Below are 24,297 nucleotides of genomic sequence, written 5' to 3' on the forward strand. Positions count from 1 at the left end.
CCTCTTCCAATCATTTGGACCCCTTTAGCCCGCCCTCCCCCGCAGCATTTACCCCCGGATCTCCGCGACAATGGTCCCGCCCGCCGAAACGGACCTGTCGTCCCCAGGCCCAATCCCCCCACCCCTCTGCTGGAAACTTGGTGCGTCCCGGAGTGGCAGAAGGGAACGGGAGTCGGGCGAGACCATTACCGACGGGGGGGGAGGGCGGAAAGGGAGTCCCTCTTCTCCTAGGGACGGACGGGACCGCTGGCTCCCTTGGTGCCTTTCAGATCCGACCAGTGTCTCCCCAGACTCTGCCACCTCCCTGTCGCTGCCCCCGCCCCATTAGGGCTGTGATCTTCACCCTTCCCGCCTGGTGCCCCCCGGTTCCCGGGAGTCTGGGTTCACCCGGGATCTCAAGGTAGCGGCGCTTCCTACCACCCCAATGCGCATGCGCCGCACATTTCCGGGGGCCCGGCTTTTCTTTATCCTGATGTGGATCCGGGCTGACAAATACTGGGAGACCCTCCCCCTGCAGCAACGCCAAACGTCAACCTACATCTTCAGTCTTTCAAAAAGAAAACAGTTATATAATAACCAATTATTGATGCGCTTCGCGTGCACTAGACAGTATAAGCACATTATTTTCAATTCTGCAGCCGGCCTTGGGGAGTTGGTATTATCCCCATTTTCCACGCGAAGACACTAAGGTTCAGAGATGGGGAGCCTCAGCAAGTGCTAGGACAGCGCGGGACGGACGCCAGTCGTGTATGACACCATCCATACTCGCTGCGATTGGAAGTTTAGGGACATATAATGGGGCGCCTGTGTGGCTCAGTTCGTTAAGCGCCCAACTCTTGATTTCAGCTCAGGTTATGATGTCAGAGTCGTGAGATCAAGTCCCGTGTAGGGCTGCTTAAGATTCTCTCTCTCCGTCTCCCTCTGCCATGCTCTCTCAAGGGATGGATGGTCGTGCAGGGGTGAATGTTTGGGTTGGGGAGGATTGTTCCGTGTCCTTTGGCAAGTCACTGAATCTCTCCAACTTAATTTCCACAGCAGGAAAATGGGCACCATGCCCACCTCCTGGGGTGTTGGGGGTGATCCCAGAGGGCATCTCTTGGCTCTGTCACTGCCAGCACTGGCTGCATTCTCACGCTCCACTAAGATGCTCCCAATCAGGTCTAAGCCTGACCATTTTCATTCCGGGGCTTCTTGGGATTGAGAGAAGGTTTAGAAGTCTCCCACCCTGAGCAGACCCATTGGCCTGGATTGGGTCACACAGCCATTCTTAAACCATTCATGGCCACAGTGGCTGAGACTGGACTGACTGGACTGATTTGCCAAAATCCACGGATGTTGGCAAGTTGCCACCCTAGCATACTGGTGGATGTGGACACAAGGGAGGAGGACTGCTGAGCTGAAGCAGTGGCAGGGGGTGGGAGGGTGGATTTATTTTTGGCCCCTCCATTCCATCTGGCCCCAGGAGGTCTTGTTGATAGAATGGAAGAAGGAATGTCGGACCACTCAATTTCTCTCCTGGCCAGGACCTCTCCCCTTCCACCCTCCCCCCACCCCAGAAGCCAGGAACTCAGTGCAGAAACCAAAATAATACTGTTTTATTCCAATCTTGAAGTACAATAGTCCAGAGCCTCTGACCCATCCCCCGAAACCCCTTTTCTCATTTAGTCTCTTCTGGAAATGACCAACCAGAAGGCCAAGGGGATCCAAATCTCCAGGCTTTGGAGACTCTCAAATCACTCCGTTGTTCCTTCTCTCCCCCTCTCCCATACCTTTCCTTTCCGTGTGTTGTTTTTTTTTTCTCTGTCCTCTACCCCTGGCCTCCTTCTCCCCTGCCTCCCTCTGCTTTCCCCCTATTTCTGCCTCTCCTCTTATCCTCTCTTCTCCGCTTGTCCCCCTGTCAGTTTCTCTCCACCCCACCCCCACCCTCATTTGTCCTCCTACATTCCCCTTTGCTTTTCTCCTTTGCCCCTGTACTCTCTGGACTGACCATCTGCTCCTGCCTGGGCTCTCCCCATAGCCTGGTGTCTCCCCCTCCCTCAGCCTTGTCCCATCCTTCCTTCTGCCCCGGTCTGACCCTGTCTACCCCCGTCTCATCACACATTTCCTCTCCTGAGGGAAGCCCTCAGAAGCCATCCTGGCCACCACCATCTTCCACACTGTGGCTCCAGGACCTCGGAGACCACTGTCAGCCTCCCCGCAGACCCAGAGAGGCAAACGGCCAAGGTGAGGTCTCTGGATGACACAGGAGGTGGCCAGAGGGACTGGGGTGGCCTCCTTGGCCTCAGCCCTATTATCTTTGGGATCGAAGAACGCCCTCCTGCCCTCGCAGCGGAGGGTGGCAGGCAGGGGCCTGAAGGGTCAGGGCTCTGGGGCTCTCCCCCAGCAGTCCCTGAGCAGGTCCATGTGGAACAAGGCTGCCCCGGTGAGGAGGCGCGCTGCGAAGAGGTGGCGGCAGGGCAGACGTCGGGCGGCGTGGATGGAGCAGCTGCAGCGTGTCAGAGCCCTGTCCAGGAAGAAGTCCGAGGTGCCATCCTTAAGGGCAAACCCAGCCCCAGTCCAGTGGAAACCCCGGGTACCGTGCCGCCTGGCAAAGGCCAGCTCCTCGGCCACCAGTTCTGCTAGCTCTGGCCCGCAGGCCGCCCGGAACTTGGCCAGGGGCTCCCAGTCCACCTCCTCCTCTGCCGAGGGGCAGCAAGGCCTCTTCGGTTCCCTCGGGCCATCTTCCTCACCTCCCTCCTGCGGGCCCTCCCCAGGGGCCAGGTATGCTCTCCTTGTCCCTGCCCATTCTGGGTCCCCCTCAAGTGCTGTCCCCACGGGGGTGCTGCACGTGACCCCATTCCCCAGCCCGAGACACCTCCCTCCGGTGCCCCCACACTCCACCCCCTGTCCTCCTTGGCTCTTGGGGCCTGCAGGTGGGGCTCCCTCTCCATTCTCCAGGCCTGCCATCCTTGTGTCCCCCAGCTGGACCAGCACTACATCCTCCAGGTCCCGTCTTCTTTTGACCCCCAACCGCACTCCTCTCTCTTCTCCCATCTCTGGCCCTCTCTGCCTCTCATCTCCCCACTGGGGCTCCCTTTGGTCTCCATTCTCAGGGACCAGCTCCAAATGGCGCCCCCTCCAGTTCCTGACCTCCAGCCCCTCTTCCCTTCTCGGCTTCCAACTGGGGCCCGTTCCACTCTCTGGCTTTCAGTCCACGCGCCTTCTCATCATGCAGCTGGGCCCCCTTCCAGGTGCTCCCCTCAAGACTCCGGGCCCTCTCGGAGTCAAGCTGGGTCCCCCTCCAGTCCGTGGTCTCCAGCACCCTGATCCTTTGCTCTTCTAGCTGGGCGGTCCTCCAGGCATACCCTTCCAATCCTCTCAGCCCGTAGTCCTCCAACCGGGCGCCTCTCCGCACATAGCCTTCGGGTCCCCAATCCTTCTCATCCTCCAGCGGGGCGCCCCTCCAATCTCTGATCTCTGGCCCTCTCCACTGCTCGTTCTCCAACGGGGACTCTCTCCAGACACTCCCTTCTAGCCCTCTCACTTTCTGGTTCTCCACCTGGACCTCTCTCCAATCTTGGATCTGCAACCCTCTCCCCATCTCACTCTCTAACTGCGCCCCTCCCCGGTCTCTGGCCTCCAAACCTCGGGGCCACTCCTTCTCCAACTGGGCGCCTCTCCATATACTTCCTTCTTTGGGGGCTCCTCCCCAGTCCCCGCTCTGCAGGCCCCTCCCCCTCTCCTTCTCCACGTGGGCTCCCCTCCCCGGCTCGCCCTCCGACCACGGCCCCCCACTGTCCGCGCCCTCGGGCGCCGCCTCCCCTGCCGCATCGGCCCACTGCATGGCCACCAGATCGCGGAGGCACTGCGCCACGCTGCGCGAGGGGCTCAGGCGGCGCAGCAGGCGCCGGCGGTGGCCGCGCACCAGGGCGCACGCGTCCAGGTCCCGGGCCGCCTCGAAGGCTCGGAAGCGCACCCACATGTCGCGGCGCGGGGCCCAGTTGCGCTCAAAGTAGTCGACGAAGGCGGCCGGGCCGTGCGCGCGCAGCTCGGCCAGCGCATCGGAGTAGGCGGCGGGCGACGACGCGCCTGCGAGGCGGCACAGGCGCGGCCACAGGCCCGGGTCCTCGCGGCCGGCGCCGCCCAGCTCCTGCGCTTTGCTGAAGAGCGTCTCGAGGCCCTGCGCTCGGCAGATCTGCACGCGCGCGCCCGGCAGCAGCTGGCGCACGGCGGGCAGCTGCGCCGCCACCTCGGGCCCGGCGGTCAGGCAGCGCACGCGGCCCTTGACGTCGGGCGCACTCTGCAGCAGCGAGGCCAGGGCGAAGCGCAGCAGGCTCGGCGTGCCCGGGCGCGCCACGCAGCAGGCGGCCTGGCGCGCGCGGCCCGCTCCGTCCACGCACAGCACCGCCAGCAGGTCCAGCGCGCCCTGCAGCCCGGGCAGCCGGTCCACCAGGAGCATGCGCGGGAAGCGCCGCAGCAGCGCCCGCGTGCGCGACGTCAGGAAGAACACCGTCTCCACCACCGCCTGGTCCTCCACGAACACCAGCTTCACCTGCGGGCGGGGGAGGGGGAGGCAGGGAAACAGGTCGGGGGACGCCGGCGGCTCCGGGATCTCGGGTCCCCCGCACCCCCCACCGGGGGCGATGGGAATCCATTCATTCCTGCGTGCGGCCATTTATTCTTCCGACCGGCAGGAGGCAGTGCCGAGGGGGTGTGTGTGAAATGGTTAAAGACGCGACCTCTGGAGGCCGACCGCCGGGGTCTGAGAGCCTGCACCGCCGCCTAGTAGCTGTGCGGTTTCTGCACCCGAGACAGCCTCTCTGAGCCTCAGGGTACCTGCCGGGACCTGGGTTAGGTTAGGTTCCTCCTGCGCCCAGAGGCAGTCTACAGCCAGTCTTAGAAGTGTAGGCCTTGGAGCAGCAGCGTCACCTGCTGGGATCTTGACAGAAATGCATATTCTTAGGCCCCCCTGCCAAGTCCGAAGCTCTGAGGGCCCCACAGTGGGCGCTTTGACAAGCCCTCCAGGGGATTCCCACGCATGCTCAGTTTGAGAGCCCCGTCTAGCACTAAATCCATAGACTTAGAAACCCGGTCGTCTAGGTTTGAGTCCCGGCCCCACGACTTCCGAACCTGGTGACTTAACCTGAGCCTCAGTTTCGTCCTTACTCTCCTTGTTCCCCTAACTTCTCCTTCTGGGAACTGGAAATTTGTTCCTTCCTGCTTGGAGGGTCAGGTCCACATTAGGGCCTCGAGCCAGACTGCCTGGGCTGAGACCCTGGAGCCCCCACCCCCACCCCTGCTTCCTGGCGGTGTGGCTTCCCAAGACTTCCCTGACCTCCATCTCATTTGCAAAATGAAGAGAGTATCTCTGTGAGGATGAAATGAATTAAAGCATTGTTGAATACTGCTCTGGCACAAAAATACATTAATATTCTACAATATTCGTTCAACCAAAAGTAAGTGCTCTCAAAGTGTTCATAATTACAGCAATTATCACCCCTGCTCAGAGATCATGTCCTCATAAAGGTCTGCTCTGACCATCCCTTCCAAGCAAATAACCCCAGCTCCCTCTAGCCGTGATTGGCCATAGCATTCAACCACCCCGAAGCATGTCACATCTTTACTTGCTGGTTTGCTTACTGCCTGTCCTAGCAGGGAAGCGTCACAAGGTTAGGGATGTTGTGTTTTGCTTTCCTAATGTTTTGAATGGCGCCCACAGCAACAGCTCGATACATTCCGAATGAAGGCATGCGTAAGTGTGCAGCAATATCCTCTGGCCACGTCTCTAGAGTTCAGGGAAGAGTCTGGTTTTAAATCCTCGCTTTGTCTCTTACTAGCTGTGGGACCCTGCGCTGAGTCTCACTTTGCTTGGCTGCAAAATTGAGGTAGTGTCTATTGAATAAGGTCATGGAGAGGCTAAAATGAGATCAGTTGTGTCCAAAGCTTGAGGCAGTATCTAATCCCACTATTATTTCTGTCTGACTTGTCTTTCAGCAGCACTGAGGACTGGGACCCTGACCCTTTTCTGGAACACAGATCACTCTTGGCTCCTATCATCCTCAAAACTCCTGGCTGTCCTCCTTCCTCGCAGGCATCTCCTGTGTGGTCTCCTTTGCTTGTCTCAGCCTTCCTCCACCCCTGCTCCACTTCTAAATGTTGCTGAGCTGCAGAGCACCCCCTGGCTCCTCTTCTCCTCCTTCCTGTCTCTAGACTCTGCCAAGGTGATCTCATCTGGTCACATGGCCTTCCTCATCTCTCAGCTGATAACTCCTAGTTCTGTATCTCCAGGCTCTAGGTCCATCTATTAACTGCCTCTGCAGGAACATGGCCCATTGGACATCTCCAGTGTCCCTGGAGATTGGCAGCCCAAAGCCGCATTTGATTCTCACTGCCCCCCCAACCAGCCCCATCTCTGTTTCATTTTTAAAACTTCTGATCAGCTCACTCCCTCCCCTGCTCGAAAACCTTTCCTTTCCCGGGACTTCACATCCCACTTCAAGTACCACCCAGAGTTCACACCATGCTGTGGGCTGGGTGATCAGGTCCTTGGACCTCATCTGTCCCTCTCTTTCTCCTTGGCCTCAGCCACTCTGGCATCATCATGCACGAAAGCCACTGAATGGGATGCCTGGGTGGCTCAGTGGTTGAGCGTCTGCCTTTGGGTCAGGTCGTGACGGGGTGGGGATCAAGTCCCGCACTGGGCTCCCCATGGGGAGCCTGCTTCTCCCTCTGCCTATGTTTCTGCCTCTCTCTGTGTGTCTTTCATGAATAAATAAATAAAACCTTTTTAAAAAGCCACTGAATGGGGCAGGCAGGCAGTAATCGGACTCCTTCTGCTGGTCCCTGTCAGTGCTGACCCACAGCTGCAGAACCAGGATCTGAATCAAGAAAGCACGGATCTCACCACAAACTGCACTGCTATTGTCCAACCTCCTCCTATCAGATGGTTAAAAAACACTGCATCAGGGCACCTGGGTGGCTCAGTCAGTTAACCGTCCGACTTGATTTTGGCTCAGCTCATGATCTCAGGGTCATGAGATCAAGTCCCGTATGGGTCTCTCCACTTAGGGAGTTTGCTGGAGATTTTCTCTCTCTCCCTTTGCCCCTTCCCTCACTTGAGCTGTTTCGAGCACTCTTTCTCTATAAAATGAATAAATAAATCTTTAAAAAATAAAAAAAAAGCACTGCGTCATTCTCAGCTTTCAAGGAGAAAGAAAAAACTCTGATTAAAAAGAAGGGGGGGGGGAATCCCTGGGTGGCGCAGCGGTTTAGCGCCTGCCTTTGGCCCAGGGCGCGATCCTGGAGACCCGGGATCGAATTCCACGTCGGGCTCCCGGTGCACAGAGCCTGCTTCTCCCTCTGCCTGTGTCTCTGCCTCTCTCTCTCTCTCACTGTGTGCCTATCATAAAAAAAAAAAAAAGAGGTCTAGTAGAGTCCATAAAGAACAAGGAGATTGCTTTCCCAACCCAGAAATCCTATATTCAGCATCTTAACTAGTATTAGAATTCACCAAATTTTATGAAAAAGCCTGGAAAACTTTCTGCTGGATTAGTTATTACCCCACTACGATTTTTTTCAACCATCATGAATTTGTACATTTATAATTACTTTATGATTGATTTATCTCTGCAAATGTTTCAATCCAGAAGGGCTCTAAGCCCGTAGCCTTAGCCACATGTAGCTATTTACATTTAAATTAATACTTGACAACCTATAAAAATTCGGTTCATCGGTCCCATGAGTCCTAGGCTAGTGGTTGCTCTCCTGAATGCTGCAGATACAGGACATTTGCACCATCACAGAAGGGTCTGTCAACGTGAGTGTAGAAATTAGTGCAAAGGTAAAAGTTGTCATAACAGTTGTTAAAAAGGAGTGACATGTTCCTATAGTCTTGAGATCATGTCTGTTTCTTCTGGGGAGTCAGGAGTAAGAAAAGAAAATACAGCAAAATGTATTTGCCTTGAGATTTTTCCAGAGAAGGCAAGCAAGCACTCGATGAGTTAGAAGCTGGCTCCCATTCTTCAAGGGATTTTTGATTTCTGATCCCAGGTTTTCTTTCTTTTTTTTTTTTTAATTTTTTATTTATTTATGACAGTCACACACACAGAGAGAGAGGCAGAGACACAGGCAGAGGGAGAGGGAGAAGCAGGCTCCGTGTACCAGGAGCCCAATGTGGGATTCGATCCCGGGTCTCCTAGGATCGTGCCCTGGGCAAAGGCAGGCGCCAAACCACTGCGCCACTCAGGGATCCCTCAGGTTTTCTTTCTAAAGAGGCTATGGAAGCTTTTCCTGCACAGACTGTGGGATTCAAATCCAGGTGCTTCCTCTTACCAGCTGTGTGAGTTTACACACTGGTTGTGTGCATTGGGAAAGTGTCTGAACTTCTCTGTGCATCAGCCTTTCACATCTGCAAAGGTGGAGTTCACCATCTCCCTGACCTTACAAAATCACTATGAGGATTAAATGGGCTGACTCGCACAAAGCCCTCAGAGTGGTACGAGGTCAGGATTTATTGTCAGCCGTTATTATCATTACCTGAGTGTGGAGGGCATGCTAAGGGGGCTAAGGTTGGGGTGAGGCCCTCCAAGTGAGTGACAGCCATTGCCGAGAGGGCACCATCATTTTCCTTAAACTAAAGATATTCCAGGTGTGTAGAGAAGAATGAATTCCACCCACCTGGGGGTCCAAACTGCATATTCCAAAGGAAGTTCTGGCTCTTGCCCAGATGCTGGGACATAGGAATGTCCTGCTTGATAAGAGTGTCTGGGGGCCTTGGGCCACTCGAGACAGTCTATGCTAACAAGGTGATCTATGGTGGGGGTCACACAGTATCAGCTTGACCTCCAGAGGGGCTGGAGACTTAGGTCAGCCACTCAGGCAGTCAGACGTGTCCATGTGACCAAACCCCAGTGAAATTGCTGCACACCAAGGCTCAGATGAGCTTGCTTGGTTGGCAAGACTCTGTGCCTGTTAACACATCGTTGCTGGCAGAACTTAAACTGTGTCTGCACAACTCCACTCGGAGGATAGCTGGAAGCTAGAGCCTGGTCTCTTTTGGACTCCACCCCATACGCCTCTTCCCTTTGCTGATTTTATTCTGTCCTGCTGCTGTAATAAGCCACAGCTGAGGGTATAACAGCTTTGCTGAGTTCTGTGAGCCCTGAAACTGAGGACAGTCCGAGGGCCCCCAGCTACACCAAAGCCAAAGTGAGTGAGTGAGTGAGTTGGCCAAAGCCGTGGAGCTAACAGATAGTGGGGTGGGATCATAGCCTCGATTACTCAGAATGGTTGGGGGGGGAAAGCAAGGAGCAGAGGGAGATATGTAGGTGACGCCGAGGGGTGGCATTTGCTGAAAGTGGGGGATACGTAAATGAATGAACTTTTCTACCAAATATTTACCGAACAAGTCTGCTGTGTGTGCCAAGTGCCGGTTCAGGAATTGAGGGTGGCCCAAAGGGCTTCTTAGAGTAGGAAGAAGCAGCCTGCAAACCCAAGATGAATAAATGTACACGTGATGATTCCAGGCACATGGAGAGCTCAGGAGAACACAGACCTAACAGGAAGTGGTTTTTCCTTGCCAAGGCCATTAACTCTTTCAATTCCCACAACAATCCTGCAAAGAGGGACTCTTATGACTATTACCATTTCTCAGATGGCAAAACTGAGGCACAGATGGGTTCTGTCACTTACCCAGGGTCCCACAGGTAGTAAGCAACAGAGCTGGAATTTGAACCCAAGGCCACTTGAGCCTAGAGTCCGCACTCCTGACCACTATACCCTCTTGGCCTTCATGAGAGTGATCCCACAGGCCTGATTCTAAGGGCATGTGGTAGGCAGCTATGAGGGCTCACGTGAGGGTAGGTATTACCTCAGACACATAGATCGGGGGCACTGGGATGCATCAGCCACAGAGTGGATTCCACAAATGTGAATATCAGAAACAGCACCGCTAAATACTTTTCATCCACACCTCCTCCTACGTGTGAGCACAATCTTCTTTTCACATGATCAGAAAAGGACTATCGTCCAGACTGTCCGGAAAAAGAACTTGAGGGAATAAGAATAGTAGCTAAACATACAGGGCTTCCTACTTAACTATATTTTACACACACACACACACACACACACACACACACACACACACAGACTTAATCCTCATACAACAAACCTGACAATCCTATGAGGTAGTACCTCTTCTTATCCCCATTCTACAGATGAACAAACTAAGGCTTGCAGAAGGAAGTAACTTTGTTGCATGCCCAGCCAGAATGTATCTAAAGCTTTTAGCACCTAACAAAACAAATAAAATCAGTTTCTAGTTGTTACTATAGCACCCAGAAAATAGCTGCTCCAAGGTACAAAAGCTGTAGGGCACAGAGGATATTCCCCTGGGGAGCCATGAAGAAAGAGGGGTTAAGACAAGTGGGTGGGGGGCAAGGAACTACGGATCAGGGAAACATGAGCCCAGATTCAGACTGGGCTCTGGGGGACCGTGGGTGGGACAGCCCTCTATCCGTCCTCTCTGGTTGCCCTTGACCATATGCCGATTAATCGTGGCTCTCCTGTCTCGAGCCCTTGGCAGGAGTCCACCCGTCCATTGCTTTGCAGTTGGGCAGGGTCATGTACTTGCTTTGACTAACAAAATATAAGTGGAAGTGACCTGCCGTGGTGTGTCACCTGGGTGCGGAAGCCCCAACGGTCCTTCCTGACAGATACACTAACCATGTTGGGAGGATTCTGATGAGGAGCATGTCTCCCAACAACCCGTGGCGGGCATGCAGAGTGAGCAGAAAATAAACTTTGGTGCCACTGAGGTTTGAGGGCTGGTCACTGGGACAGCGAATCCCGGGCCCTCCTGACTGACACAGTCTTAAGATTCTCTATTGTTCACCCCCTAATTGTTCTTTTCTAGAGAGAAACAGGGGAGCATAGTGCATTGGGACTATTCTCTATTTTTCACCTCCTCTTTTAAAATGAACTATTTGACGGGCACCTGGATGGCTCAGTGGTTAAGCGTCTGCCCTTGGCTAGGGCTGTGATCCTGGAGTCCTGGGATCGAGTCCCACATCAGGCTTCCAGGAGGGAGCCTGCTTCTCCCTCTGCCTATGTCTCTGCGTTTCTCTCTGTGTCTCTCATGAATAAATAAATAAAAACTTTAAAATAAATAAATAAATACAATAAAATGAACTATTTGAGAGGCGCCTGGGTGGCTCAGTTGGTTGAACCTCCAGCTCTTGATTTCAGCTCAGATCATGATCTCCGGATTGTGAGATGGAGCCCACATGGGGCTCCGCACTGAGCATGGAGGCTGCTTGAGATTCTCTCCCTCTCTCTCTGCCCTTCCCCCTGCTCACACTTTCTCTGTCTCTTAAAAAAATAATAAGTAAAATAAAATGATCTGTTTGTGCAAAACTCCGTAGGGTCTGAAAGTCTAATCATAGAAGCCATACAGCCACGGTCTTCTTCCTATCGTCTTTCAACCACCCAGTCCCATTTGCTACTCCTATGCCCATCCACCTCCTCGGTACTTTCTAGAGTTTCTTTATGTGAACACAAGCAAGCAAGCCCACCTAGATGGTCTCATTTTCTTCCTTTTATACACAAAACAGCATGTTACGCACTGTTTTGCTCCTTGCTTTTGGTGGTTGCCATTGTTAACCTAAAAATGTGCCCCAGAGATCTGTTCAGATCAGTTGCCAGAGTTGTTAGCATTCTTGTCTAAAAGTTTTGGGGTATTCCAGGGATAGATGTCCCAGGATTCTGGAACCATTACCCTACTGGTGGGGTTTTGGTTGCATCTAATCTCTTGCTTCCATAAACCACAATGATTAACCTTGTAAGTCATTCTTCACCTGTATAACTATGTCTGCACAACAGATTCCTGGCAATGGGAGAGGGGCCAAAGTGGTCATTTTCATGGATCTTGCTCAATTGTCCTCCACAGTGACTATATCAGTTTACCTTTTAGTATTCCTAAAAGTGGCACACTTTTATGGATGTGGATCAACATTGCCCTTTCTCAGAAGGCAAAGTGTACTTAAGACAGGAGTTACAACATTTCTGTGCAAGGTCCATCTCTGCCCAGAAAGCCAGTTGGCTTGCTGATTACCCTACCTCAGTCCAACATTGCTGCCTCAGGGCAGATTATAAAAGGTCTTAACATCTCCCTGGTTGAAGTGGCTACTCAGTCTTGCCCACAAACTGTGGCAGTGGCTTTTGGGTACCTAGCTCTTATGGGACCCTCTCCCAAGACCAAGTAGGCCATCTCCACTCAGGGGGACCTAGGCATTTGGCTTTTTAAAGCAACCCCTCCAAAACAGGAACAAAACCAAATCCAAAACCACAACCACAACCACAACCAAAAAAACCCAAAACAAAACCAGAAACAAAGTCATCCCTTCTACAGGAGACTGCTGGGAAGCAGAGAGCATAATAATCTGATTGTTGCTTAGCCTGGTCTTGGAACCAAAGAATTATTATCTTAGCAGATTAATAAATAATACAGAACTCATTCACTATATCTCATAATTGAAAAGAGCGACGCAAAATTGCCATGTAAAGGTGACAGGTTGATCATAGTCTTCTAACTTTATCTTCCCTGAACTTCGTAGAAAAGGATTTCTTTTTTAAAGACAGAAGCAATAGAAAAGGAGACAACAGGAACCAAACTTGGGAAGCCAGCAAGCAGATGGACAAGACACTCCCCATCTCCGGCAAAACAAAGCCAAACCCTAAGCCCCAAGATTCCTGCGCCAACAACTGCAAAATGCCGAGGACCAACAGTAGCATCTTCAAAAGGAATTGGCAGAGTGCTAGGTGGCAGGAGGAGGTTAAATTAGACAAGTTGATTGTTGTCTAAGAAGCAAGCAGACCTCCCCAAGTCAAGTTTCCTCTCACTCCTTGGTGGCTGGAGGTTTATTCTGTGAAAAGCCTAGAACGGCAAGGGCCACCGGCCTCGGGGACCATGGGTACAGCTGATGAGGGACTGGGTGTCTGTGCATCCTGCTGCCCCGAAGCTAGCTCCTCAACCCTCTTCCCCCATGTGGTTCCCGGAAGCTGGCAGCCTGGCCTTTACCCCTGCCAGGCAAGACGTTACAGGCTTTTCTCAGGGGGATTTGACCAGCCTCAGAGGAAGAATGAAAGAAGCTGACATGTGACCAGTCCCAACATCTAAAGCAAGATGCAAGAAAGTATGTCTAATATGCTACTTTGCTGGGGGTAGGGAGAGAGCCAGTAGAAGTAAAATTAAAGACACAAACTTATCTGTATACATACAGGGCAGTGCTGTTCAATGGGAAGCCACTAGCCCACATAGGGCTGTTTAAATGGCAATTAATTAAATTAAATAAAAAAATCCAGTTCCTCCATCATACTAGCCACATTGTAAAGTGCTCCATGGGCACACGAGCCCAGGGGCTAGTGTCCTGGACAGCACAGACACAGATCATTACTATCATCATAGAAAGGTCCCCTGGATCACCCTGAGCCGTAGAATAGAAAGATATCTAAGATGTATGAAGAACTGCTGCTCTGGTAGCCTCTGAGTGGGGGACTTGGGGGACAGGAGGTGACAAGGCAACTTTTCACCACCAACTCTAGTACCTTTTGAATTTAGAAGGATGTGAATGTGTTACATATTCAAAAAGTCAATAGTTAAATGTTAAAAAAAGAAAAGGAATAAACCTTTCACAGATCTGTTTCTTGGTGTTCCAGAACTTCTTCCTCATTTCCTTTGACAGTATTAAGGTAGACTAAAACACAGACCCAGGAGCCAGCCTGGATTCTATGGCAGCCTCCAACCTGGAAGTTAAAAGGACAACCCCTCGGCATTGAAGGTTTTCATTTGTCAGTGAGCTGCTTCTCACAGGGGTAACCCTACATGCATATTTCCAGGAAAGATAGTGAAGGCTGTTTATAATAGCTCAGCGAAAACCAGTGGCATGTACCCCCATTGTACAGAGCAACAAACTGCTTTGGGTGGGACCCTCAAGCCTCTGGAGGCCAGAACTATGAGAAGGGTCCCAAGCCTCATTTCCAAACTGGGGAATAGCGAGCAGTGAAGAGCATGGCCCTGGATCCAGACTGTGTAGGTGTGAGGTCCAGCTCCATCATTAAGTAGCTGTGTGACCTTGGGCCAATGACTTGACCTCTCTGTGCTTCAGGCTTCAGTTTCCTTGTCTAGAAAATTGCGGGGGTGGGTGGTGGGTAGAATGGTGAAATCCTTCCTCCACATGCTCTTGTGAGATTTAAAGGAATTATAATATGCAAAGCATACAAGGTAGTGCTTGGCACATCGTCAGTGCTTGATAAATGTTAATTGAGATTATCATCGATATTATGTGTGGATAGAGCACTGGGTTTGGGTTGGTGGCTTGAGTCACGGCTGATTCCTGAGCAGGAGATGGAGGTGGGGGGAGTGCTCTGGGTCTAATTCTGGAGAGTGGGTTCACACTGTCACTACCCTGAGTTGGGACCTCTTCCATGCATGAGAGAAAAGCACAGCTGGTGTGGGGGGGGGCACCTAATTTCCCTCCTTCCTCCTTCCCTCCCTCCTTTCCTTCTTGTCCACCCCACCCCAGCTCTGAAGTTGGATCAAAGCAGCACAAAGATCCCTCTTGGAGGAATAGCAGAAATGCTCCAGCCTCCAGTTTTCCACTGGCTACTCCTTCTGCCTGGAACTCCGGCCCCTCTGAAGAAGGATGGGGGATCCCCTGCCTCCATTCTGTCTCCTCTGCTTTACCAGCTTTTTCTTTTTTTTTTTCACCAGCATTTTCTTAGAGATGTCTTCCTTGACCACTCAAAATACAACAGCACCCTTACAACTAACTGTCCCTCTCCATATCCGCACCCTATACTCCCTGACACTCCTCACTCTATCACCTTAGGTGACAAAGGCGACCCTCCCTCCTGAGTCTTGATCTGGGTGGCGGGGATGGGCTATTTTAATTTTGTGAACGTTCCTCCATCCATGTACTTCTTCTCATCTGTGCATTTTCTATGTGTGTGGTTTGGTTTTCTTTCAATGGCACTTTCTGTGGCCTCTTCTTCCTACCCCCAACCCTACTGACATAGTATCACAGTGTGTCTGTCTATTGTGGCTTTCTCCCATTACAACTACAAGGTAATTCTAGCAGGTTCCTCTGCAAAGGTAGCCAACAGCCAGAAGTGGCTGCTTAAATTTCAGTGAGCTAAAATGAAATAAAATTTAAAATTCCATTCCTCGGTCCTACTGGCCACATTGCAAATGCTCAATAGCCAAGTGTGGCCAGGGGCTACTGGACCCTCCAGGTGCAGAATCCCTGGTCGGGGCAGAAACCTCTTCTGGTTCCTGAGGGCAGGGAGCACGTGTGTCTGGCAGGCTGCTGCCTTCCCAAAGCTGCTACGAGCACTTAGTGAATGACCAAATGACCGCACGGGGGAATGGATGGAAGGAGTGAATGGATGGGGGGTGATGAATGAATGAATGAATGAATGACCCGCGAGGCTGGAGTGTGGCTCTCCCCCACCCCTGCCTGCCTCTCCCAAGACCCCACCTTGGCCTCGGGGTCGGTGCGGAAGAGCCCCTCGAGCACGTGCAGGGCGTCCAGGACGCCGTGGTCGCGGCCCTTGCAGTAGGAGAGTAGGCGGTGCACGTCGGCTGGAGCCACAAACTGCTTGGAGATCTTGTTGGTGGTGCGCACGGGCAGGCAGGCATTGGCCAGCAGGTGCCCCGGGCGGAAGTAGTAGGCAAACTCCAGCGGGCAGGCCGGGTGCGAGTGGGTCAGCTGGCACTCTGTCACCACGAGGCGGTCCCGCAGTGGGCTCAGCTTGACGATGATGAAGGCCGGGCAGCCGGGCTGGGGGGGCCTGCGGGAGGAATGACCACCGCCGCCGTCACATCACCCTCTGCCCTCGTCCTCCTTCTCTCTCTCTCCTTTTTAATTATCGTTTTCTAAAATTAAGAACTGCTGCAAACATCGAGAAGAGAGGGCCTTCCGAATCTGCCAGTGGTGTGACCTTGGGCAAGTCACTTCAGGTCTCTGTGCCTCAGTTTCCTCCTATGTTGAAAGGGAAATAATCATCATCGTGCCTTTCTCATGGGGCTATTGTGAGGATTGAAAGAGTTGATGTATGGGAAACACTTAACTTCTGTCTGCAACGTGGCGGGCACTAGTGTTACCACACCTCTGCACCTATTGCCCCATTTCTATCAAAAGTGAATGAATATTTTATTTCCCTCAAAGAACTGTAAGAAATACAATACTTCAGAGACTTTTGTATCCACTTCTCATTTAGCAATGGCAAATTGAACACCTCTGTGAACCCTGTCCCGACAAAGTCCTCTCCCTCCTGGGTCCCCCAAAGTAGCCACTTCCCAAACTGGGTATCTTGCATTCCTGCATATATTTTCAATACCCATCAATAGTAGGTGGTAGATTTCTAGGTTTTAAAACTTTGTAATACATGGAAAGGTGCTCAAACTCCTCAGTCATCTACCGAATGCAAATGCAAACCTCCAGCAAATGCGTCTACCACCGCCAAAATGACCCGATAAACACGGAGCACAGACCAAGAGGTAGAGCAAGCGCAACACTTAACTTCTCATCGATGGGAGTGTTAAATGTAAGTCACTTGTGGAAAACTGTGTGACAGTATCAGCTATCGTTGATCATGTGCCTCCCCGTGACCCAGTATTTCCATTCAAGACAAATGCCTGAAGATGGGCGCCAAAAGAATGTACTAGAATGTTCCAGCAGCACTATTCATATTAGCCAAGTATTTGAAACAGCCCAATATCCAACGGTAGAGTAGGAAAGTAAGTGATATATCCTTACACACAACCCTAACCAATAGTAAGAATGGACAAGCCACTGCTATCCCCAGCATCGTCAACAGATCTCACAGATCAGCTGTGTGAAAGCCCAGCACAAAAGATGATAAATCACCGTGTATCAGGTTTATCAAAAGTTCAATAAGAAGCAAAGGTAGCCACTGCTGTCAGAAGACTGGATCGTGGTTACCCTCGGGTGGTTAACTCTACGGGGAGTGCTTCTTAGTACCTGGCACGTGTATTTCCTTGGTCTGGGTGTTGGTTACATGTGCATTTTATTTTGGGGAAATTCACTGAATTACATACACATGATGCGTGTGCTTTTTTAAAATGTGTGTCATGCTTTTAAAAAGTTTACTTAGGAAAACTTTTCTTTCTAGTGTATGGTAGGCAGACCAACAGCCTGATCACATCCTAGTTGCTGGAGCTGTGCAAACATTACTGTGCATTGCAAAAGGGACTTTGCAGGTGTGTAAATTAAGGGTCTTGAGATGGGGAGATGATGATGGTTTACCCGGGCAGGCTCAGTGTACTCACAAGGGTGCTTATAAGCGGAAGACAGAAACAAGCAGCCAGAGAGGCAAGTCAAAGTCAAGAGAGAGAGAGAGAGAGAGAGAGAGAGAGAGAGAGAGATGCTTCTTTGCTGGATGAGGAACAGCAAGCTGCGGGGAGGCCGCAAGCTGAGGAATTGGGTACCTCTAGAAGCTGGAAGAAGGAGGGAAACAGATTTTCTCCTAGAGCTTCCAGAAGGAGCCAGCCCTGCAGACACCTTGATTTTAGCTCAGGGAGACCCATGCTGGACTTGTGACCCTCCGAGCTGCAAGATCACACATTTGCATTGTTTTAAGCTGTCCTGTTTGAGATAATTTGTTACGGCAGCAATGGGAAGCTAACCCCACTCTCTATATACTTTTGCAACTTGCTTTCTCACTCATTAGTTTTTCAACATTGGTTCAGTACTTTTCCTGCCTGTTATTCCACTCCCAACTCTGCCAACTGTATGTTGCATTTTTTTAAAAGATTTTATTTTTAAGTTATCTCTATAGCTAAAGTGGGGCTCGAACTCACCACCCCGAGATCAAGAGTCGCATGTTCAACCGACTGAGCCAGCCAGGCACCCCTCTGCCAACTGCATGGTGTGTCCAGCTCTCCCTTCTTACAAATAATGCTCCAATGATAGCCAACTCTCTTATCCGTTTGTGTGTGAGCAAGAGCCTGTCTAGGACAATGGCCCTCAAACAGCAGGGCATGGCCCATTAGCTGAAATCACTCAGGGAGCTATAAGGAGCATCATAAAAAATGAAAGAGAATGTGGGGGTGGGAAATGGGGTGTATTTCCCTGATGATAATACTTAAATTGACAGCTGCTTCTGAAAGGAGGTTCCGTGTTTCTCCATAAGGGATGATATTGGCATTTTTGGTAGGAGGTTTAAGTTTATAGAGCAGGGATTGGCATACTTTTTCTGCAAAAAGACAGAGTAAATATACCCTTGCTATATTGTACAAACAGCCATACATCCTATGTCAATGCATGGGTCTGGCTGTGTTCCAATAAAACTTTATTTACAAAAAACAGCTGCAGGGTGGATTTCACCCAAGGTCCTCACAGCTTGTCAACCCTTGTAACATAGACTGTCCAGGGCGTGGCAAGTAGTTAAGAAGCCTGACTCCCAGGCAGTAAATGCCAGTAGCATCCTTTAAAATGCTCCCAAATTGTTTCCAAATGGCCCCCTGGAAGGGTGATCCTTTTCAGAACACACCCCAAGAATCTCTAGTATAAATACTTAAGAACTGCCTTTGTTAAACCAGAAGGAGCTCCCTGACACATTCCTTTTCTGCTCCATACAGAAAGAGGTAAAGTAAAACCAGGAGCCTGCCAGATTTTGAAAGTCTACATAAAAAGCTCAAGACCTTTGGCCTTATTGGAAGCGACAAAAATAACATAAAATTAGAAAAATTGTAAGTATACAAATCATTATAAATAAAATACAAAGGTGGAGCCCTCACAGTGGTGTTAGGTAACTAAAAGACATTCCCGATGTGCAACCCATTTTTGATCTACCAAAAAGGCCCATTCACGGGGCTCTTATCTGACACATTTCCCCTGGATAACTCACAGGCTTTTGTGAAACTCTCTGGTCTGGCTTCTTTTGGCCTGAGTGGTTCAGTCCCTAGAACAAGCCCCCACTCAGGGGAGGTCACAGCTCCGTGAAGTGGTGCATCTTGCCAGAGAACTGCACATCCCCTCTGGGGTCCCAGGATCTAATATAACTGTCTACTGTGGCCTCAACACGCAATTTTTGCAATTTCTCTACAGCTAGCTGGGGAGGATAATGCCACCCACCTCTACGTGTGAACTCCACGTGGGCAGGGATCACTGTCTGTTTTGCTTACTGCTACATCCCCAGCACCGAGAACAGCCTCTGGTCCCTGGGAGGCGCTCAGTATTTACTAAGAAAAGACAATTCCACTGCACATACGAACCCCCAGCACCCAGGCACTCCGCTCCTTACATCAAGCCACCCAGCACCAAGTCTTGTCTATCATGCCTTCTGAACTCCTCAGACCATCCACTTTTCCCCCATTCCTACTGCCACCAACTTTACTTAGTTTTTACTTTCTTCGTGAAACATCCTTCTCCCTTCTTTTCACCTAGTTAGCTCCTATTCCTCCTTCACAACTCAGAACCAGCGCCAGCTCCTCCAGGAAGCCTTCGCTGACCATCCCCAGGCTTGGGCAGATTTCACCACACACTGGGGTGATGATCTGAGTGATGCCCACCCGTAATGCATGCTCTTCACTGAATGGGGTGCTTTTCCACTGAAACCCTGGCATCTAAAACACATTCACCCAGCACACAGCAGGTGCTTGAAACAAAGCGGATGGACACAGCATGGCACCTAGGACCACATTCAACTCTCATACTGATAATCCATGATGGAAATATAGATGAGGGGGAGGAGAGGGAAGAGAGAGGCAACAGAAGTATGGGCTTTGTGGTCAAACTGTGTGGGTCCTGATCCTAGTTTCCCCCTCTGGGCAGCTGGGCAATCTTGGGAAATTCCTCTAACCTCTGTGCTTGTTTTCTCATATGGAAATTGGGGCTAAGGAGAATACTACCTCACAGGTTTATTGAGAGGAGTACAGAAGAGGATTATGTTATGCAAAGTACTTTAGACAAGGGGCTGGTACATAGATAGCACTTGATAAAAAAAAACCAGCCCATTTTCCTCAATTTTTTTTCTTCTAAAAGTACCACTGCTTTGAGCTGTTTTGCACTCCATGTGCCATTTCTTCTTGATCTTTCAGGTTCCCAAGCTCTTTGTATTTTCAAAGGCTGGTGTGTGTATTCTAGAGTGGGAAGCGCTGAGAGAGGCTGTGGGGGGTGGGCACAGAGCAGAAGGCTGGGGAGGGGGGAGAGGGGGGGAGGCGATTTGGGAGAGGTTGCCAGGCAACGTCTGAGATAGGGGGACAGAGTGGCCAGGGAGAAAGCCGTGATGTGCGTTCTCGGGGCCCCTCAGCCCCAGCTCCTCGCTGGCCTCCTGCCTGTCTCCTCCAGTCTGTCACTGACACAGCCACAGGAGGGATCATCCTACAGCCAGAGCTGCCCCTGCTCTCAGCCCTCCCAGGGCTCCCCCAAGATAAATCCCGGCCCCTGGACTCAGCCCTGCAAGTCAGACTTTGATACCATTCTGCCCACATCTGCAGTCTTTTCTCACACACTAGACGCCCCCTAGGACCCTGGCCTGTGGGCTGTCCTTGAGTTATGACTCTGGAGAGGTGCTGTCTGAACAGCTGGGGGGACAGATGGGCTGGGAAATGATGGGCCCCCCAGTCATCATCTCTGAACCAGCTTGCCAACCACCCTCACTCCTGGGCTCCCCATCCAGACACTATCCCACTGTCTCCCCAGTCAGGGCACCAGCCTGTCAATCTCCAGTCCTGCCCCTCCTGTCTCCTGGCTCCCTCTGAGAATTGCAGAGCACTGGAGATAGTGCCTGGACATAGTAAGTGCCATGTGTTTAAGTCAAATACATACATATGTAAATGTATAAACACAGAGAATCCTTCCAGTCTCTGTTTACTGGTCACCTTTTCCGGGAAGACTTCCAGAAGCACTCTGTAAGGTCTCAGATGGAGCTGCACTGACCACTTCTCTTTTGTCCTCTTCCCTTCCACCATCTAACTTCTTCTCCTTCACAACTGTGAGCCCTTATTTCCAATTTTCTTTTTTTTTTTTTTCTCCTCCATTAGGTTCTCCGCTGCTCAAGAGCAGAGGCCAGCTCTGGGTTCCAAATGCCTAGCAAAGAGCATGCACACAGTAGGTGTTCAATGTTACTTTGAATTGGCTTCTTTTAAGAGATTCCAGATTAGGCCTAAGTGGCTCACAAGCTCTAATGTTCTAGATTTCTCTGTGATGATGTGTGTTTGGTGCTGCTCTGCTTCCTGACCTCTGAGTCTCTGTTTCTAGGTAAGCAGTGAGTAAACCACCAAGAACAATAATCTCTCAATAAATGTTTAAATAATTATGGTGAGAATTGCTGTTCCAAAGTGCTCACTCACTCTGTGCTGGATGCTCTTCTGGTGACTTGCATGTTATCAGCTCATTGAATCCTCACAAAACCTAGGAGATGGATCAGTACCATCCCTTCCTCTGTTTTCCCAAGTCAGGAAACTGAGACCCAGAAAGGTGATGTCACTTGCTCACTGTCACTGGCTAATCATAGGAGGCGAGGCTGCTGGCACCCAAGTCTGTGCTCTTGACTTCTAGAACATGTGTTCTTTACCCAACTGCCCAATGTTCCAGGCAATGGGCGGGGGGGGGGGGGGGGGGGAGTTCCTTCCCATCCTTGGGCTCATGGTAACCTTCCAACAGCTCTGCAATAACCCCACTTCAGAGAGGAGAAACCCGACTCAGAGATGGGATATCTGTGGCCCAAAGACACCCACCCTGGAAGTGGTGGCAGCTGGTCTCAGGCAGCCGGAAGGCAGAGCCTGAGGGAAGTGACAGGACTAAGTGTGAGGTAACAGAGAGTGGTGGGGTCTGGGGCACACCTGAGTGCCAATGCCTGGTCTAATTGCAGTGGCCGTCTGCCACGCAAGAATGTGGGCTCAGCCTCTTCCAGTGTTTCAAGAAAAGCTGGAGACCATATATTTTATGGGGAGTGCTCTGGTTTAAAACTAGGGTCGATTAAAACATCGTTGGCCAGCTGGCTATATCTCCTAGCTCTCTCATGGATTTTTCAATTGCCCCTTGTAGCATTCCACTTGGAGGGAACTTATTTGTGAGCTTGTTCATACAACGTCAGCCTTCCTGTCCAGTCTGAAAGTTCCGGGAGGGCAGGCGATTGGTCTATCCTGTTCAACACCCTTTCTCCCCAGCAAAGTTATCTCTAGCCCTCGTGTAGGACCTGGCCTCTGTATTTACCAAATTAATGGATGGATCTTTCTCTCTCTGTCCTGTGGCTTTCTCTGCAGCTCAGTCTGTCTCTCATCTCTTTGTATGTGTCCCAAACCTGGCTCTCAACCATTTTTCTGATTCTGGCTGGTGTCTCTGGCTCCATGTCTCCATGTTTCTGGAATTTTCTGTCTTGGGTGAGGGGAGGGGCCTTTCTTCAATGTATGCATTTCACTCTGGCTCTCTGTTAAGTCCCTACTAAAGTCTTGTTGGAGCCTGCCCTGCTACTTACTATGTATGTCCTTCCAGCTCACTGGCTGTCCCCTTTCTCCTGGGACTTCCTGCAAGGTGTACTCAGCTGTTTTAGTGGGCATCTCTCCCTCCCCTTCTCTTGTCTCTTGATGCAGGGGCTCTCTGCCTCTCTACCCCCTCGCTTCCCCTCCCCCCAGGACCCAGCAGGGCTCGGCACCGCTCACGCACCCCACGGTGGGCCGGCTGGGCGCGCGCACGTCCTTGCACACGAGCCGCACGTAGCTGTACTTGAGCACGTCGATGAGCGTGTAGAGTGGGGGCGCGCTGGCCCAGCGGCAGCGCGCCAGGTGCATGGAGCTCTTGACGAAGAAGAGCGCCAGCCTCTGCTGGCACCACGCATCGAAGAAGCGGCTGAACTCCGCCCATGAGAAGAAGGCACGCTCCCGCAGCTCCTGCTCCTCTTGCCCCGCTGTGCTGGGTGGGGACTCCATCCTGGGGCGCCTGAGTGGAAGAGGGGAACGTAGATATCAGACCCATCTCCACCAGGGGTATCCCGCTTCTTTCATTACCCGCCTGCCTCTTTGATGCTGGTGCCTCTTTCCAGGCGGGGCCCAGGACGGGATGCACCCCCATTAGTATGTGGATATGAATCTGCATTCCATCTTTGGCTTTCTCCCATGCCTGCAGTATTCCTGGGACAGTTGGAGCCTGTCATCCTTGATCCCTAATTTCAGCTCCGGCCCCCTCCTTTATAGATGTGCCCCTCGGTACAGTTGGGGTTCCTCTCCCAAAATATAACCCTTAAGTTCAATGGTGGATCTCTCGAATCTCTTCCCAACTTCCAGCTAAGACCTCCTCTCCACCTCCAGATGTATCTTCTACACTTGGCTGTAACCTCTTTTTGCTCCCATTCATGTGACACCCCCCCCCCCCAAGTGTCTACACTTGGCTCTAACCCACACCCATCTGTGCCCTCTTCTAAAGATGTTCCATCTCTGGATCTGCTCCCACATCCAGGCACTGACCTCTCATCCCCAGTTTTATTCTTCACGCACCTGTGCCTCCCTCCTCCCTGCATGTGTCTCCGACAACCTGTTACTGCCCCAGATGTGACCCCACCAGTCGTCACATACAGCTGCAGCCCCTGCCTCCAAGATGTCCTCCTCACATCCAGTATGTACTTTTAGCCCACAGGTGTGTGCTCCATTCACTTGTGGCCAATTCTCAGAAGTGTCACCAAAATTTGGTCTGTGCCCCCCTCCTGCCCAGACGCGCCCCCCAGTCCAGCAGTAGCTCCCACCTCCCATCTGCAGCTATCTACTCCCCAGAAGTGCGTTCTGGTCCTAGACATGGAAGCCCTCGTCCTCAGATGGGCTTCATCACCCCGGATGCTCCCCCACGTCCGGCTGCGCCTCCCGCCTTCGTGCAGCCCCTCCCAGCCCGCTCCCGCCTCCCCAAGCCCTCCCAGCCCCTCCTGTGGCGGGCCCTCCCATCTCCGCTGTCCCACCCAGCTGTGCCTCTCCCCTCCCCCAGATGTGCACCCTTCCCGCCCCTCCCCACTCACCTACCCGCCCCGGCGCGGCGTCCACCTCCCACAATGCTCCGCGCCGAGGCCAGGCCCGGCCCTTGCTCCCGGGATGCCCCGCGCGGTCTCCCGCCTCTCTTCCCGCCGTGCCTCGCGCGGCGTCTTCCCCCGTAGCTCCCTCTTTCCCCGCCAGTCACTTCTCGGACCCGCAGCTACACCCGCCCACCCGGAGCGAGGGAAGGCTTGGGCCGTTTCCCATCGTACTCTGCGGGAGGGCTCACCCTGCTTCACCCCTTTCCTAGGAGCCTCCCACCCGGGAGACTACAACTCCCA

General features: G+C 52.0%; 1 protein-coding gene across 1 annotated transcript; it reads right to left on the bottom strand.

Annotated features, from left to right (window-relative positions):
- Positions 1-1,575: 1,575 nt before the first annotated feature.
- On the bottom strand, positions 1,576-23,732 carry ZSWIM9 (zinc finger SWIM-type containing 9). The gene is given in 5 exon segments (XM_038528396.1): positions 1,576-3,138; positions 3,140-4,531; positions 15,513-15,825; positions 22,668-22,940; positions 23,495-23,732. Coding segments are annotated over 5 exon segments (2,781 nt in total). The 5' UTR covers positions 23,518-23,732; the 3' UTR covers positions 1,576-2,358.
- Between the last annotated feature and the right edge of the window lie 565 nt (positions 23,733-24,297).

This window comes from Canis lupus, chromosome 1, assembly GCF_011100685.1.
Source record: "Canis lupus familiaris isolate Mischka breed German Shepherd chromosome 1, alternate assembly UU_Cfam_GSD_1.0, whole genome shotgun sequence".
NCBI lineage: Eukaryota > Metazoa > Chordata > Mammalia > Carnivora > Canidae > Canis > Canis lupus.